Source organism: Scyliorhinus torazame, chromosome 9 (assembly GCF_047496885.1).
Source record: "Scyliorhinus torazame isolate Kashiwa2021f chromosome 9, sScyTor2.1, whole genome shotgun sequence".
In the NCBI taxonomy this organism is placed as follows: Eukaryota; Metazoa; Chordata; class Chondrichthyes; order Carcharhiniformes; family Scyliorhinidae; genus Scyliorhinus; species Scyliorhinus torazame.
This window is the reverse complement of record NC_092715.1, coordinates 72826258-72843918: the sequence shown is the minus strand read 5'-3', so window position 1 is coordinate 72843918 and position 17661 is coordinate 72826258. Positions and strand designations below refer to the sequence as shown.

Genomic DNA, 17661 nt, shown 5'->3' with positions numbered 1-17661 from the left:
AGGGGAAATCCCTCTCAGCATCTACCTTAAATATCCCCTTAAATCTTTCATGTTTCAAAAAGATCAGTTCTCGTTCTGCTAAACTCCAACCAGTATAGGCCCTGCCTGCTCGATCTTTCTTCATATGACAACCCCTTCATCCAGTTGTGGAAAGATCTGTCTACTTTGACACTTTATCCTCCTTGCATTAAAGGTTTGTAATTTATTTGCTGTACCTGAACTTTAACTTTTTTGTAATTTCATATGCAAGGAAAGCAGAAAGTTAGCATGCATTGCACCAAGCAATTCCGAAGGCCAATGGCATATTGGTCTTTACAGCAAGGGGTTTGGATTAAAAGAATAAAGAGGTCTTGCTGCATATGTGTACAGGGTTTTGGTGCGCCCATATCTGGAAAACTGTGCAGTTTGGATCTCCATATTTATGAAAACCAGAGCTTCTCCCGGGACCTCTTCAATTGCCGACGCTGCTCCCGGGCCGCCTTTGATTGCCGAAGCTGCTCCCGGGCCCTATTCGATTGCCTGTGCTTCTCCCGGGCCCCCTTCGATTGCCGGTGCTTCTCCCGGGCCTTCTTCGATTGCCGGTGCTTCTCTCGGGCCTTCTTCGATTGCCGGTGCTTCTCTCGGGCCCTCATCGATTGCTGGTGCTTCTCGCGGGCCCTCCTTGATTGTCGGTGCTTCTCCCGGGCCCTCCTCGATTGCCTTTGCTTCTACCGGGCCCTCTTCGATTGCCGGCGCTGCTCCGGGGCCCTCTTCGATTGCCGGTGCTTCTCCCGGTCCCATCTCGATTGCCGGCGCTTCTCCCAGCCCTCTACAATTGCTGGTGCTTCTCCCGGGCCCTCTTGGATTGCCGCCGCTTCTCCCGGGCCCTCTTGGATTGCCGCCGCTTCTCCCGGGCCCTCTTGGATTGCCGCCGCTTCTCCCGGGCCCTCTTGGATTGCCGCCGCTTCTCCCGGGCCCTCTTGGATTGCCGCCGCTTCTCCCGGGCCCTCTTGGATTGCCGCCGCTTCTCCCGGGCCCTCTTGGATTGCCGCCGCTTCTCCCGGGCCCTCTTGGATTGCCGCCGCTTCTCCCGGGCCCTCTTGGATTGCCGCCGCTTCTCCCGGGCCCTCTTGGATTGCCGCCGCTTCTCCCGGGCCCTCTTGGATTGCCGCCGCTTCTCCCGGGCCCTCTTGGATTGCCGCCGCTTCTCCCGGGCCCTCTTGGATTGCCGCCGCTTCTCCCGGGCCCTCTTGGATTGCCGCCGCTTCTCCCGGGCCCTCTTGGATTGCCGCCGCTTCTCCCGGGCCCTCTTGGATTGCCGCCGCTTCTCCCGGGCCCTCTTGGATTGCCGCCGCTTCTCCCGGGCCCTCTTGGATTGCCGCCGCTTCTCCCGGGCCCTCTTGGATTGCCGCCGCTTCTCCCGGGCCCTCTTGGATTGCCGCCGCTTCTCCCGGGCCCTCTTGGATTGCCGCCGCTTCTCCCGGGCCCTCTTGGATTGCCGCCGCTTCTCCCGGGCCCTCTTGGATTGCCGCCGCTTCTCCCGGGCCCTCTTTCTGGTGGGAGCCTCTTTCTCTGTTCCTCTCTTTTTAACTTAACCTGGAATCTCTTCCTGTCTATGTACCCTGCTTTGGACTTCTCCCTACCCCGCCTGGAGCACGTGTGTTCAATGGTGCTCCGCCCGCGACCACCTGATCTGGATATTTGTGCCTGTTTCCATTTTGTGCACACACATGCTGCCCCATCCTCGGCTCAAAGAACTCAAAATGTTGAACTGCGCATATGCAGCTCACTCCCAGTCTGCGTGTGTTAGATATTGGAGACCTGTTCTCTGCTATCATTATGAAGTTAAATTGGCTTTCATAACACTACATTCATAATTATTGGCTGCCGTTTTGGGTCGAACGGAACAATACCACTTTTCGAAAGTTAGTGAGGAACATCAGGATGTACATTTACAGTGGCAAAGTTTGCATATAACTATTTACCATGCACGATATATATTTTTAGCTTAAATAATAATCTGGAGTAGAAAATGATCAAAGCCATTCTTGTATATTCAATAAGCCAAAGTATAATATTCAGTGTTTTGTCTAATCCTTGCCACTCTACTAATTATCTGGTTATTGCATAGATAATGACACACCTGGTCATGGGGAGAAAAGGATCTTCTAACAAATAGGGTTTCCAACTCTGTTCATCCAAGCCTGAAATTTAAGTCTTGTGACATTTGCGCAAGCCCACAAATATATCTGTGCAAACATATTTCCCAGAAAATGGTCTGGCATTTTATTGAGTTATCTTCTGGATGATTAGCAGTTGGTTGAGACTTTGCGTGCGCAAATAACATTCCAGTTTTCTTTCATGGCCTAAAACAATCCGTTACAGATTATATTTGACTGATCTCGCACCTAATGGCTTAAATCGTAGGGTTCCGAAAGAGATTGAAGACATACTGAATGCCCTGGCTATGATTTTCTAAAATTCCTTTGATTCTGGAATGGTCCCAGAAGATTGGGAGTCAGCAAATGTAACCTGACTTTTCAAGATAGGAGGGATAGAGAAAGCTGGGAACTGCTAGTTAGCCTGACATCAGTCTTCAGAGAAGTGCTGAAATCTATTATTAAGGAAGTCTTAACAATGCACTTAGAAAATCATAGTATGATCAAAGTCAGCATGGTTTTGGGAACTACAAATCCTGTTTGACAAAATCATTGGGATCATTTGAGGATAGAACTAATGGGGTAGCTAAAGGGGAACCAGTAAATGTAGTATACCTGGATTTTAAAAAAGTATTTGCACAAGAGATTAATAGGCAAGACTCGTGACATTGGGGGTAAATGGACAGGCAGAAAAAAGTTGGCATAAATGGAGCATTTTAAAGTTGGCTGGCTGTGACTAGTGGAGTGCCGCAAGAATCAGCGCTCTGTCCTCAACTATTTAGAATCTTGGGTTAATGGTGAAGAGATGGAGTAATATATGTTACTAAGCTAGGTCGAAATGTATGCGGTGAGAAGGACATAGAGGCTGCAAAGAGATAGAGACAGGTTAAGTTCGTAGGCAACAAGATGGAATGTGGAAAAGCGAGGTTATGTGAAGAAAGGGGTCGGTCTTCTAAATTATTCAAATAACAATGTTTATTAAACTTTATAACGGGCAATAAGAAAGGCAACAGTAAATGATACAGTTTACAATTAACTACAATAATGGTTACCCAGACATCATGCTTGACGTTTCCCCAATCCAAATCTACCTACTTTCCTAAACTCTGAGAATACACCTTTCCCAAAACGACATAAGACCTAGAGCAGAATTAGGCCACTCGGCCCATCGAGTCTGCTCTGCCAGTCAATCATGGCTGATATTTTCTCATCCCCATTCTCCTGCCTTCTCCCCATAATCCCTGATCCCCTTATTAATCAAGAACCTATCTATCTCTGTCTTAAAGACATTCAGTAATTTGGCCTCCACAGCCTTCTGCAGTAAAGACTTCCACAGATTCACCACCCTCTTGCTGAAGAAATTCCTCCTCATCTCAATTTTAAAGGATCGGTTCTAGTTTTTCCTACAAGTGGAAACATCCTCCCCACGTCCACTCTATCCAGGCCTCTCAGTATCCTGTAAGTTTCAATAAGATCCCCCCATATCCTTCTAAACTCCCAACGAGTACAGACCCAGAGTCCTCAACCATTCTTCATATGACAAGTTCTTCATTCCAGGGATCATTCTTGTGAACCTCCTCTGGATCCTTTCCAAGGCCAGCACATCCTTCCTTAGATACGGGGCCCAAAACTGTTCACAATACTCCAAACGGGGTCTGACCAGAGCCTTATACAGCCTCAGAAGTACATCCTTGGTCTTGTATCCCATGGATACAAAAACTATGAGCTAAATCTAAAAAATTGTTACCACACAGCACATGTAGCTTTCTTTTGGAATCCTTTCTTCTAATTTAGCGTAGAGCATACTTCTGCTTTCTTTATTGCCCAACAGCTTGATTCTGTGTGAGAGCTCTCCTTTGCAACTGGATGTGGCTATGATCTAGGTCTCTATAGACTGCTAGTCTCCACTTTGCTTAACAAAGTATGTTTCGCTCTTGCTAGGCTAACCTGCATCTCAAACTTTCCGTGCAGCAAAATCCCCATCAGTTTATTTTTTATTCAATTCTTTACTGTTTATTTCATTCCAACTTCCTAACACTTGTCAGAATAGACACTCCGAGATTGTTTCTTCTGGATGGAGCATCTGAAACACGGGGGCAGAGTCTCTGGATAAGGAGATAATCATTTTGGATTAAGATGAAGAGAAATTTCTTCACTCAAATAATTGTGAAATTTGGAATTCTTTGCCTCAAAGAATTGTGGATGCTCCAGTGTTCAATATATTTAAGGCTGGGAAGGACAGACTTTTGATATCCCAGGGATTCAAGGGATAAGGGGAGTTGGCAGGAAAGTGGAGTTCACAATCAGCCATGGTCATATTGAATGATGGAGTAGCTATCATCTACTTATGTTCTAAATGTTCTGAAGCTGCTAATTTTTCACATCTGTAAGGCCATTAAATCAATGAGGTATGAAATGCAGTTTACTGGAATAAGTCATGTATACCAAAGTTAGTCATTCTATTTCATATTTTGGATGTTTGTGTGTTTTAAGACACACAATATAAATATTTTGTTTTCCCAAGAGTGAGAATTTATATTTGTTGCTTAGTTAAGACTTCCTTTCTTGGGAATCGTGCAGTCTTCCTTAAAGAATTTCACAGCTCATTTTTGCCTATTCTTGTAAAACATGATCAGTGTTAAAAACAAACTTCTGAATGATTGCATCATCGTTGCTGAAGCATGGAACTGTTAGTTGACATGATTGGGGATATTGTTAACAACTCTCATATGTTAATAGTATAGCAATACAGAGATTTTTTTCTACTGTTAATCTGTTTTTGACAGTTTGAAAACTGCGGTGTTTAAATTGCAGCTATAGCCCCTTGACCTTCACAGTGAATAAATCTTGAATTAGAGCATCAGTAGCTGGAAATGTGTGTAATGGAACCATGCTGATTGTTAGTTTTTTAAAAAGGTACATGCACCCTTGCTTGGTGTAACTGACCAGGAAACAAAGCAGTGATTCAAAGCAAATGAGATTGGATGCAATTAATAGATTCATCACAGTACATGATGGACCGACTGATCATTGTAAATATCATAGAATTTACAGTGCAGAAGGAGGCCATTCGGCCTATCGAGTGTGCACCGGACCTTGGAAAGAGCACCCTACTTAAGCCCACGCCTCCACCCTGTCCCAGTAACCCCACCTAACCTTTTTGGACGCTAAGTGCAATTTATCATGGCCAATCCACCTAACCTGAACATATTTGGACTGTGCGAGGAAACTGGAGCACCCGGAGAAAACCCACACAGACGTGGGGAGAAAGTGCAGACTCCGCACAGACAGTGACCCAAGCCGGGAATCGAACTTGGGACCCTGGAGCTGCGAAGCAACAGTGCTAACCACTGTGCTATCGTGATACGTGTCTTTGTTGCAATACATTACATTTTGTCCAATAAAATATTTGTGCATGAAGCCCATAAAAATAAACGGGTCACTTGGTTGAAACAACATGCAGGCTGTTTTTGAAACTAATGGCAAATTGGCCCTGTGCATAGATTTTTCAGACTTTTGGCCATTTGCTGTTGCTTTACTCAAATACATATTTTATTGTATTACTTTGAAAACTGCTTAGCAGCTTAATTACACATTTTATATATCTGAATCGGGTGTCGGTTTGCTCACTTGGTAATGCGGAGATATGCCAACAGTGCAGGTTCAATTCCCGTACCGGCGGAGGTTATTTAAGAAGGCCCGCTTTTCAACCTTGCCACTTGTCTGAGGTGTGGTGACTCTCATGTTAAATCATCACCGGTCAACTCGAGAGAGAGCAACCTATAGTCCAGAGACTGGCAACGTTTACATTTTACTAGGTACCAGTTCATTGTGTGCAAACTAGTAGTATATGCAGTCTTTGTGAGCCCCTCGGGAATATTGAATTCTGAGCACTTCATGAAGTTTCACTCCCCCTTGTTGCTGACTTTGGGGCACTGAATTCATTGCACCCAAAGATAGAGGGGTAATATCTTGCTATTGTGCAATATGTAAAATGATATGCTTTTGTTAAATGCTGTTCTCTTAGAACTTGTTTGCATTGGCTGGAGATGAAGAGTCTGAAGTACGGAAAAATGTATGTCGTGCCCTTGTTATGCTACTTGAAGTTCGGATGGATCGCTTGCTCCCTCAGATGCACAACATTGTTGAGGTGAAAACTATATTAAAATGCTCTCTGCTTGTCTTATTTTGCCTTCTCGACAGCTGCACATAAAGTAATTAGCTCTTGTGGTTGTGAAAGATGCTGTAGCATTACAAATTTGTTTTGGTCTTCCTCAATAGTCTACGTTTGTTTTCACCAGTGAATTACAAGCATTTTATTTTTCTGCATATTTTTGTCCTAGTAGATTATTCTATGAATACCAACTATTGAGAGTTTTTTTTGTTCTCAAATGTAGTCTTGTTCTCAAGCCATGTCACCAAATGATCTCTGGTTACTTTAGAAATATCCTCAACTTCATTTCTAAAAAAAATAGAAGCCTACTTCTATAGGATAAGCATTGTTTGAAGCAAAATGCAGTAATCCTTGATGCACAGTTATACAATTACCTTGTAAATTAGCATTTTGACAGTTCTAATAATCTTGCTTGGTTCTGGATGGAACTGTTCCTTTCAAAGCCATATTTTATAATGAATAGTTTCATATCTAAATAAACATTGGAAATTCTTTCCTGAAGCTTTACTGATACTGAAGGCATTATTTTGCTACAGTACATGTTGCAGAGGACGCAGGACCAAGATGAAAATGTAGCATTGGAAGCTTGTGAGTTCTGGCTAACGTTGGCTGAACAGCCCATATGCAAAGATGTACTTTCCGGACATATGTCTCTGTGAGTAATTCTGTCAATTAATTTTTAATGTGCTAATTCTTGTAAAAGAATTGTAATGCAATGCAAACCTTTTAAAAAGTATATATTTTTATAAACATTTTTCAATTTATAAAATACAAAATAGAGAAAACAAACAAATTTGCATACATCAAACAGGAAAAAAGAACCAAAACCGTAGCCCCTCTTCCCCCCCCTCCTCTTCTCTCTTTCCCCCCCCCCCCCCCCCCCCCCCCAACAACAAATGGTGACCAATTCCTTGAAATAAACAGCTGCTGTCTCTCATAGAATCCCTCAATTGCTCCCTTCACAGTGTACTTAGCTTTAACGTTACAAGTGACTAGTCTGATCAGGGTGTCTCAATCCCCTTCCCTCTCAACTTAGCTATTTCCACTGCGAGGAATTGTCCCGTCTTTACACCAAATTCCTAGACCCAGGGCCCACCAATCAATCCCACCCATAAGGTGAGACAAAAAAAAACATGGTCACGTCAGCACTCTTTCCTCCCTCCACCAAAGAACAAAACTGCCTCTTCACGAACCCCCACCTCATTACTGTTCACTAGCTGAGACCTAACTGTTGTTCGGTAGCCCCCCCCGCCAAGGCCTACATCTAAGGAACAATGAAAAAATAGAAGTTCCCCTGCCCACCTCCGCTGGGAATAACCGAAACCAAAGCCCTTGCAATTGTCACACCAACCGACTACATTGACCCCATCCCTCCCCAAACTGCCTATATATACAGGACACCCCCTGCCCCCTCCAATACAGAACAAGAAACCCCAAATAACCAGAAATACAGGTTGAGCACCCCTTATTCGAAAAGCTTTAACATCACGTTTCTAGTAAAAAGAAAATAACATGGTGTTCATTTGAAATCCACTAGCTGTGTGGCATTTTACAGTTATTCCAAAATTTGGAAAATTCCCGAATCAGAGACAATCTTGGCCTCCAGCATTTCGAATAAGGGATGCACAATCCTTATACTGAAACATCCCCAAGCAAACCCTTCCCACGTACCACCATTATAGTCATTTTTCAAACCCTTCCAATTGAGTACAAGTCCTTGTTCCTTGACAAACCCTCCGATGTATCGAAAAATGATCTTTCATGTTATACACAACTCTCAACCTCGCCAGGTACATGACTCCAAAACGCACTATACTTTTATGTAACGCCAATTCACCTTATTAAAAGCTACACACCTCTTCGCTAGCTCTGCCTCGGTGTCCTGGTAAATCTGAATGTTGCTTCCTTCCCACCTCCAGTCCCGTTTCTCCGGCCCATTTCCGGACACGCTCCTACTTGAAGCTATGAAAACGAAAAATTACTGCCCATGGTGGCTCCTTAGCCCGAGGCCTTCGATGGAGTGATCAGTGGGCTCTATCAAGCCTATGAGGGGGACATCTGCTTGTGTCCTGCGCGCGCACACCACCAGCACCTGCTTTGCAAACATCTGGGGAAAATACTCGGTTGGCCCCGGGGCCCTCCACCCCCTCTGGTAGCCCCACAATCCTGAGCTTCTGTCTCTTCGATGTTCTCCAGGTCTTCGACCGTCACCATGTTTCTCTCCTCCACCAGCAGCACCTCTGCTTCCAATGAGGCAATTTGGTCACTATGCTGCGATCCCCTCAATGCCCCTTAGCACCTCTCCATGTTCTTTCACAACCTCTAAAATTTTCCCCAACTTCTCCCGTATCAATAGACGTTTTTAAAAAAAATATATTTTATTGAAGTTTTTCAAACAGAAATTTTCCATTTTTACAACTGAATAATAAAATGTACATTAACTGTTATTTAAATAATATATTAAACTAACAACAAATGAGAATAAAGTATTACACAAGAAGCAATTATCCACAACTAGCATAAAGAGAGAAAGAAAAACAAACACGAAATAACCCCCGGCCCCCTGGGTTGCTGCTGCTGTCTGTTCTGTTTTTCCATTATCGTTCCGCGAGATAGTCAAGAAACGGTTTCCACCGCCTGGTGAACCCCTGAGCCGATCCTCTTAACGCATATTTTATTCGCTCCAGTCTTATGAACCCTGCCATGTCATTTATCCAGGCCTCCACGCCCGGGGGCTTTGTTTCTTTCCACATAAGTAGAATCCTTCGCCGGGCTACTAGGGATGCAAAGGCCAAAACGTCGGCCTCTTTCGTCTCCTGCACTCGCGGTTCTTCTGCAACCCCAAATATAGCTAACCTCCAGCTTGGTTTGACCCGGATCCCCACCACCTTTGAGACCACTCTTGCCACACCCTCCCAGAACTCATGCAGTGCCGGACATGACCAGAACATGTGGGTGTGGTTCGCCGAGCTTCCCGAGCACCTCCCACACCTATCCTCCACCCCAAAAAACCTGCTCAGTCTTGTTCCCGTCATATGCGCCCTGTGTAGAACCTTAAATTGAATCAGGCTAAGCCTGGCACATGAGGATGAGGAATTTACCCTGCTTGGGGCATCTGCCCACAGCCCCTCCTCAATCTCTTCCCCCAGCTCCTCTTCCCATTTTCCCTTCAGCTCCTCTACCATCGTCTCCCCCTCGTCTCTCATCTCCCTGTGTATTTCCGACACTTTACCTTCTCCAACCCATGCCCCCAAAATCACTCTATCCTGGATCCCTTGCGTCGGGAGCTGCGGAAATTCCCTCACCCGTTGCCTCGTAATTGCCCTCACTTGCATGTATCGGAAAGCATTCCCTGGTGGCAACTTATATTTTTCTTCCAATGCTCCCAAACTCGCAAACGTCCCGTCCACAAACAGATCCTTCAGCTTCCTAATTCCTGCTCGCTGCCAGCATTGAAATCCCCCATCTGTCCTCCCCGGGACGAACCTGTGGTTATTCCTTATCGGGGACCACACCGAGGCACCCGTCACTCCCCTGTGTCGTCTCCACTGCCCCCAGATCTTCAAGGTCGCCACCACCACTGGGTTTGTGGTGTACCTTTTCGGGGAGAACGGTAGCGGCGCCGTTGCCAGCGCTTTCAGGCTTGTTCCCTTACAGGACGCCATCTCCAGCCTTTTCCACGCCGCACCTTCCTCTTCCCTCATCCACTTACGGACCATCGACACATTGGCGGCCCAATAGTAGTCACTCAGACTCGGCAGTGCCAATCCCCCTCTGTCCCTACTGCGCTGCAGGAACCCCCTCTTTACCCTCGGGGTCTTTCCCGCCCATACAAAGCTCATAATGCTGCTATCTATTTTTTTTTTTTAAAAAGGCCTTAGTAATCAGGATGGGGAGGCACTGAAACACGAAAAGAAACCTCGGGAGTACCACCATCTTGACCGCCTGTACTCTGCCCGCCAATGACAGGGGCACCATATCCCACCTCTTAAAATCCTCCTCCATCTGCTCTACCAGTCGCGTCAGGTTAAGTTTGTGTAGGGTTCCCCAGTTCCTGGCCACCTGAATCCCCAGGTATCGAAAATTCCCTGTCACTCTCCTCAGCGGCAGAGCATCTATCCCCCTGCCCTGTTCCCCGGGGTGCATCACAAAAAGTTCGCTCTTTCCCATATTTAATTTATATCCCGAGAACTCTCCAAACTCCCTGAGTATCTGCATTACCTCTGGCATCCTCTCTACTGGGTCCGCCACATACAGCAGTAAATCGTCTGCATATAATGACACTCGATGTTCCTCTCCCCCTCTAAGCACCCCCCCATCACTTCCTAGAGCCCCTCAGCGCTATGGCCAATGGCTCAATTGCCAACGCAAACAGTAACGGGGACAGGGGGCACCCCTGTCTTGTACCCCTATGTAATCGGAAGTAACCCGATCTTTGCCTATTTGTAACAACACTTGCCACCGGTGCCCTGTATAGAAGTCTAACCCATCTAATGAACCCCTCCCCGAACCCAAATCTCTTCAGCACCTCCCACAAATAGTCCCACTCCACTCTATCGAATGCCTTCTCTGCATCCATCGCCACCACTATCTCTGACTCCACCTCCGGTGGGGGCATCATCATCACCCCCAGCAACCTTCGTCTATTGGCGTTCAATTGTCTCCCTTTAACAAACCCTGTCTGGTTGTCATGTACCACCCCGGGACACACTCCTCTATCCTTATCGCCATCACTTCGGCCAGCAGCTTGGCATCTACGTTTAGGAGGGAGATGGGCCTGTATGACCCGTACTGCAGCGGGTCTTTGTCTCGTTTCAGAATTAACGATATTGTCGCCTCCGACATTGTCAGGGGTAGTATCCCCCTTTCCTAAGCCTCATTGAAGGTTCTCGCCAGAAGCTGGGCCAGCATGTCCATATACTTCCTATAAAATTCCACCGGGAACCCATCTGGTCCCGGGGCCTTCCCTGCTTGCATATTCCCAATTCCTTTGATCACCTCCTCCACCTCAATCTGCGCCCCAAGATCTGCCACCTCCTGCTCCTCCACCCTCGGAAACTCCAGCTAGTCCAAAAAGTGTATCATTCCCTCTTTCCCCTCCGGGGCTTGGGACTTATACAGCCTTTCATAAAATGTCTTGAACACCTCGTTCACTTTCCCTGCTCTCTGCTCCATCTTTCCTGTTTCGTCCCTAACTCCTCCGATCTCTCTCGCTGCCCCCCTCTTTCGAAGTTGTTGGGCCAGCAGCCGGCTCGCCCTTTCCCCATATTCATATTGTATTCCCTGTGCCTTCCTCCACTGCATCTCCGCCTTTCCCGTGGTCAGCAGGTCAAACTCCGTCTGTAGTCTTCGTCTTTCCCTTTATAGCCCTTCATCCGGGGCCTCCGCATACTGCCTATCCACCCTCAGAATCTCCCCAACCAATCTCTCTCTTTCTTTACCCTCTTGTTTCCCCTTGTGGGCTCTAATGGAAATCAGCTCTCCTCTAACCACCGCCTTCAGCGCCTCCCATACCACCCCCACCTGGACCTCCCCACCATCATTGACCTTCAGGTATCTTTCGATGCATCCCCTCACCCTTCCGCATACCCCCTCGTCCGCCAGTAGTCCCATGTCTAATCTCCAAAGTGGGCGCTGCTCCTTTTCCTCTCCTATATCCAGATCCACCCAATGTGGGGCGTGATCTGAAATGGCTATAGCCGAGTACTCCGTTCCTGCCACTTTCGGGATCAGCGCCCTTCCCAAGACAAAAAAGTCTATCCGGGAGTATACTTTATGGACGTGGGAGAAGAAGGAAAACTCTTTCCCCATCGGTCTGGCAAATCTCCACTGATCTACCCCTCCCATCTGCTCCATAAATCCCTTATGCACCTTGGCCGCTGCCGGCCTTCTCCCGGTCCTGGATCTGGACCGGTTCAGCCCTGGGTCCAGCACTGTGTTACAATCCCCCCCCTCCATTACCAAGCTTCCTGCCTCCAGGTCCGGGATACGTCCCAGCATTCGCTTCCTGAATCCCGCATCATCCCAGTTCGGGGCGTATACGTTCACCAGCACCACTGCCTCACCTTGCAATCTGCCACTCACCATCACGTACCTGCCCCCACTATCCACCACTATGGTCTTGGCCTCGAACGATACCCGTTTCCCCACCAGTATTCCCACCCCTCTGTTTTTTGCATCTAACCCTGAGTGGAATACCTGTCCCACCCATCCTTTCCTTAGTCTAACCTGATCCGCCAATTTCAGGTGCGTCTCCTGGAGCATAACCACGTCCGCCTTCAGTCTCTTTAAGTGCGCAAACACCCTTGTCCTCTTAATCGGCCCATTTAAACCTCTCACATTCCACGTGATCAGCCGGGTTGGGGGGCCATTTACCCCCCCCCCCCTCGTCGACTAGCCATCCCCCTTTTTAAGCCAGCTCCTCACCCAGGTCCCACGCACCCGTCTGTCCCCCAGACGGCGCCCTCCCTTCCCGACCACCTCGTCTCGTATCAGCTCCCCCTTACCCTCAGCAGCAGCAACCCAGTTAATCCCCCCCCCCGCTAGATTCCCCTCTAGCTTGATTGCTCCCCCATATTGCTTCTGGGAGTCGGCTAACTCTGGCTGACCTCGGCTTCCCCCGTTTATCCTTTGACCTCCCTATGTGTGAGGCCCCCTTCCTTCCTGCGCCCTTTTTCCCACCTCAATTTCCATAGCGTGGGAAATGAATGAATGTCCATGCCTCCTCCGCCGTCTCGAAGTAGTGGTGTTTGCCCTGGTGTGTGACCCACAATCTTGCCGGCTGCAGCATCCCAAATTTGACTTTCTTCCTATGGAGCACCGACTTGGCCCGATTGAAGCTCGCCCTCCTTCTCGCCACCTCCGCACTCCAATCTTGATATACGCGTATCACCGCGTTCTCCCACTTGCTGCTCCGTGTCCTCTTAGCCCAACTCAGGACCATCTCCCCATCCCTGTAGCGATGGAACCTCACCACTATTGCTCGTGGTGTTTCCCCTGCCTTTGGTCTTCTCACGAGGACCCGGTACGCTCCCTCCACTTCCAGGGGGCCCGTTGGGGCCTCAGCTCCCATTAGAGTATGGAGCATCGTACTCACATACGCCCCAGCATCAGCTCCCTCTGTCCCTTCGGGGAGACCTAAAATCCTTAGATTCTTTCTCCTCGAGCTGTTCTCCAGGGCTTCCAGCCTTTCGATGCACCTCCTTATGTAGTGCCTCGTGCGTCTCCGTTTTTACCACCAGGCCCTGTATCTCGTCTTCGTTCTCGGCTGCCTTTGCCTTCACTCCACGGAGTTCCATCGCCTGAACCTTTTGTGTTTCCTTCAATCCCTCGATTGCCAGTAATATCGGCGCCAGCACCTCTTTCTTGAGCTCCTCCACACATCGTCGGAGGAACTCCTGCTGTTTCGGGCCCCATACCCTCTGGGCTCCCTCGGCCGCCATCTTGCTTCTCCCTTCTCTTCCCTGCCGCTGCTCCAGAGGATCCTCTGCAATCTGGACACTGCTGTCGCTCCTTTCCATCCACACCCGGGGGGACTTCTTCCTTTGTCACCTCACACTGGGTTTGGCCGTAAAAAATTTCCGCTGGGGCTCCCGATAAGAGCCCAAAAGTCCGTTGAAACGGGAGGTGCCGAAATGTGCGGCTTAGCTGGTCATCGCCGCAACCGGAAGTCATCAATAGACGTTTTGAGGGTCTACATCATCTCCCTTCCTTTCCTTTCAAAGTTTCTCAAATTATTTTTTGAAATCACCTGACATTACCCCAGTCAGTGGTTCCTCTGTAATAAGAGTGGTCACACCCATCGAGATCGTCTCCGCCACCCTCTCTCCCTGAGAGGTTCGCACTCTCTGGCCCGTAGAAGGACTACCACTAGTATTTATCTTTCCAGCTGCTTTTTTGTAGCTTTTGGCATACTTTGGTCGACCAGTGCCGTATACAATTAGATAGGTCAGGTTTGTCACCCGATTCCCCGGGAACCGGGCAAAAAGAACAAAAAACAAGGACCCTGGCGGGAACTGCATTGAGTGCGACCTTCTCCTACCTGCAGCCACCGGAAGTCATGCAAACCTATACCAGCTTTTTTTTATTGACATCGCAATCTGGTAGCTGCAAGTGCTTGAGCTGTCAATCATGTTTTCAAACAAATAATCGGAAATTTAAACATTTCATTGAAATCGGAGCCTTATTGTAGTATTTTAGGATTTTTTAGGTAGGTGAACATGAAAACAAAATGAAACCTGTATATTGTAGCAACATTTCCAATAGCAATAAATTATTTTTAAAGCTGACCAAATAACCTGCTGCGATTTTTCAGTAAAATACTAAAAATCTAACCATTAATTGACTGTTGAGAATTGTTACTTTATCCCCTCATGTACATATTTGTTCAGAATTAATGCCAGAAAGAACTTGGAAAGGTTATTTGATATTAAATTGTATCCCTTTGTTTAGTTGAGCATGCATCAGGCTTCAAAAGACTGTTGTAGCTGCATGATCTAACTGCAAAGTGATTAATGAACTACAAGCTAACTGGCATTAGAAATTGAGGTTAGGTGTAGGGAAGATGTTTTTGGCGGTGCTGGAAAGAATGGTGGAGAAAAATACAAATTTGAATTCAGAGACATTGGAATTATGGGGTATCAGAAATCCTGCCAAAGATGCCTTTCAGCAATCTCGTTGGCTGTACTGATGCACTATGTAGCATAATGCTGATTTCTGCAGCAATAAATATGAAGGTTGGCACTGCTGGAGACCGGTAGTAACGAAAACTGCAGTCGGTAGTGAACATGATGGGAGTCACTGAATGCTTTAGTCATGACCAACAGCTATATAAACTACTTTGGAATTCATTTATTCCATGGAAATTCCCTATCAAACACCTTTTTGAAAATTAATTTCTTTACCAAATCACCCTTTTCCAAAGAACTTAATGAAATTTGTTGGACCATTCCATATTGTTCTTCTCTGTCTCATCCAATATGTATTAGTAAGAGAGGTGGCAAGGTTTTAAATGGATATTAGATGGCTGTATGATACAAAATCACATGACGTGGCCTCAAGTTCCAGTGTGAACCGTTAAACTGCATCATAGCCAGGGACAATTCCAGCAGATCAAAGGCAGTGGTGAGAAAAATAATAGAAAGCATAAATCTTTTAAAAGTAAAACCTGTTGGATTAAGCAACAGAAGTAAATCCTGAAGAAGTAATGTGGAATTGCAAGGTGATGTGGAACAGAGACATGGGCAGACATATTCCCTCATCATCCATCTTTCCCTTCTATCCTCTCCTTTTTCATCCCCCTTCACAGTCTATTTCATCTTGCCCATTCCTCCCGTCAGGTGCGGATCGGTTGGTAGCACACCACCTCAGTCAGAGGTTGTGGATTGAAGTCACACTCCTGGATTTCAGTACGAAAAGCCATGGCTGACACTCCAATATAGTACTATCTGCTGCTGCTGCACTGTCTTTCAGAACACATGTTATACTGAGGACCCATCTTGCCTCTCGGTTGGATTAAAATCCCATGGCACTATTGCAAAATGGAGAGATTATTCCCAGTGATCTGAACAGTATTTATCCCTCAATCAACATCACAAAAAACGATTTATGTGTTGATTATTACATTGCTGTTTGTGGGAACGTATTGTGCACAAATTGGCTGTAAAGTGCTTTGGGACACCCTGTACTTGTGAAAGGTGCTATATAAATGTAAATCTCTTCAGTTTCTACCAATGCTATCTGTTGCCCATCCCATTTCCCACCCCGTCTGCTAACCTGCTTGATCTGAAAAAGTACCTGGATTGACAATCTATGTGTGATGGCATGAGATGGACTAATTAATCCATATATTTCTACAAGTATTAAATCTATGCCATGTTATGACCCCTGGAAGTTGAACAATGCTGATTTTAGGTTCTCTAGCATACAGTGATGGAGTTTTTCAGTACTTTGGCCCATTGTGTTCGTGCTGGCCATCAAACGCCTGTCGATTCCAATCCCATTTTCCAGTACTTGGTCCATAGCATTGTGTGCTGTGACGTTTTAAGTGCTGATCTAAATGCTTCTGTGTTGTGAGGGTTTCCGCCTCTACCACTCTTTCAGACTGTGTTCCAGATTCCAACCACCCTCTTGAGTGAATACGTTTTTCCTCAAATCCTCTCTAAATCTCCTGCTCCTTAGCTTAAATCTATGCCCCCTGGTTATTGACTGCTCTACTAAGAGGAATAGTTTCTTATTATCTACCCTATTTATATCCCTCATAATTTTTTTACACCTCTATCAAGTTCACCCTTAGTCTTCTCTGGTCTAAGGAAAATAACCCCAGCCTAACCAGTGTCTCTCATAGCAGGCAACATTCTGGTGAATCTCCTCTTCACCCTTTCTAGTGCAATCACATCCTTCCTATAGTCTGACGATCAAAACAGCACACCGTACTCTAGCTGTGGCTTAACCAACATTTTATACAGCTCCATCATAACCTCCCTGCTCTGCTCGTCTGTCTCAGCAAATACAGGCAAGTGTTCCATAAGCCTTTTTATATACCTTATCTACCTGTCCTGCTGCGTTCATGGATCATTGCACATGCATCCCAAGATGCCTCTTGATCTTCTGTACTTCCTAGAGTTCTACCTTTCATTGTGCATTCCGCGGATGTATGCCTTCTTCCTGTTGAACAAGGATATTATACTTAGTCCCTCGTGCCACTTCCATACTCCTGGGCGTTATAAAAATTGGGGTCCAAAGAGGTTTCCTAATTGTTCCACCACCTCCATTCATTCCTACTATCGAGCCGTTTGCCACCTACAAATCCATATGCCCTCTTAGCTAGTCCAAACGTACTTGCTTTTCCTCAATATTTTCAATACGAATTTTATTAGTCTTTGTTTAGGCATGTGCCTTTCAGCTTCATTCAAATTTGAATTTTTTCACTCATTTGAGAAACTAAGTTTTGTCTGGTATGTACCCAAAACATCATCTATTTGAATGTTTTTTATTGTTTGTCCACAGTCGTATCTACCAAATATTTATTTCCGTATACCTAGGTTACTTCTTTTTACATTAACATTGACTTTTTCCAGTCAGGTGTTTCTCTCTCCCTTTAATTCCTTTTTCAATTCTTGTACTGAACCTAATCAGTATGGTTTCTTTATCCTCGATGTTTCTCTCTACCTGCATCCACCATTTCATTTAGGAACATGGACGGATTTATGGCACAGAAGGATTGTCACAGATTTTTCTCCATCGTGTCCATGCCTAGATTTAGGTCTAGCGTTCAGGGATGCCTCTTTCAACATGCCTTTTTCATGTTGGACTTAAAACCGTACTGTTCCAGAAAACCGTTTTGGAAAC

The 17661-nt window shown here is 46.3% G+C and overlaps 1 protein-coding gene across 7 annotated transcripts in view; it reads left to right on the top strand.

The window, feature by feature from the left end:
• tnpo1 (transportin 1) overlaps positions 1-17661 on the top strand; it is a 233726-nt gene that overhangs the window by 139004 nt on the left and 77061 nt on the right. For all 7 annotated transcript variants that reach the window (XR_011949032.1, XM_072516131.1, XM_072516134.1 and 4 more), the window contains exons 8-9: positions 6166-6288; positions 6849-6967. Coding sequence is in view for 6 of the 7 variants with exons in the window: in XM_072516131.1 (XP_072372232.1) it covers positions 6166-6288; positions 6849-6967 (242 nt within the window). In the remaining variant the exon portion in view is untranslated. The remainder of the gene's footprint in view (positions 1-6165; positions 6289-6848; positions 6968-17661) is intronic.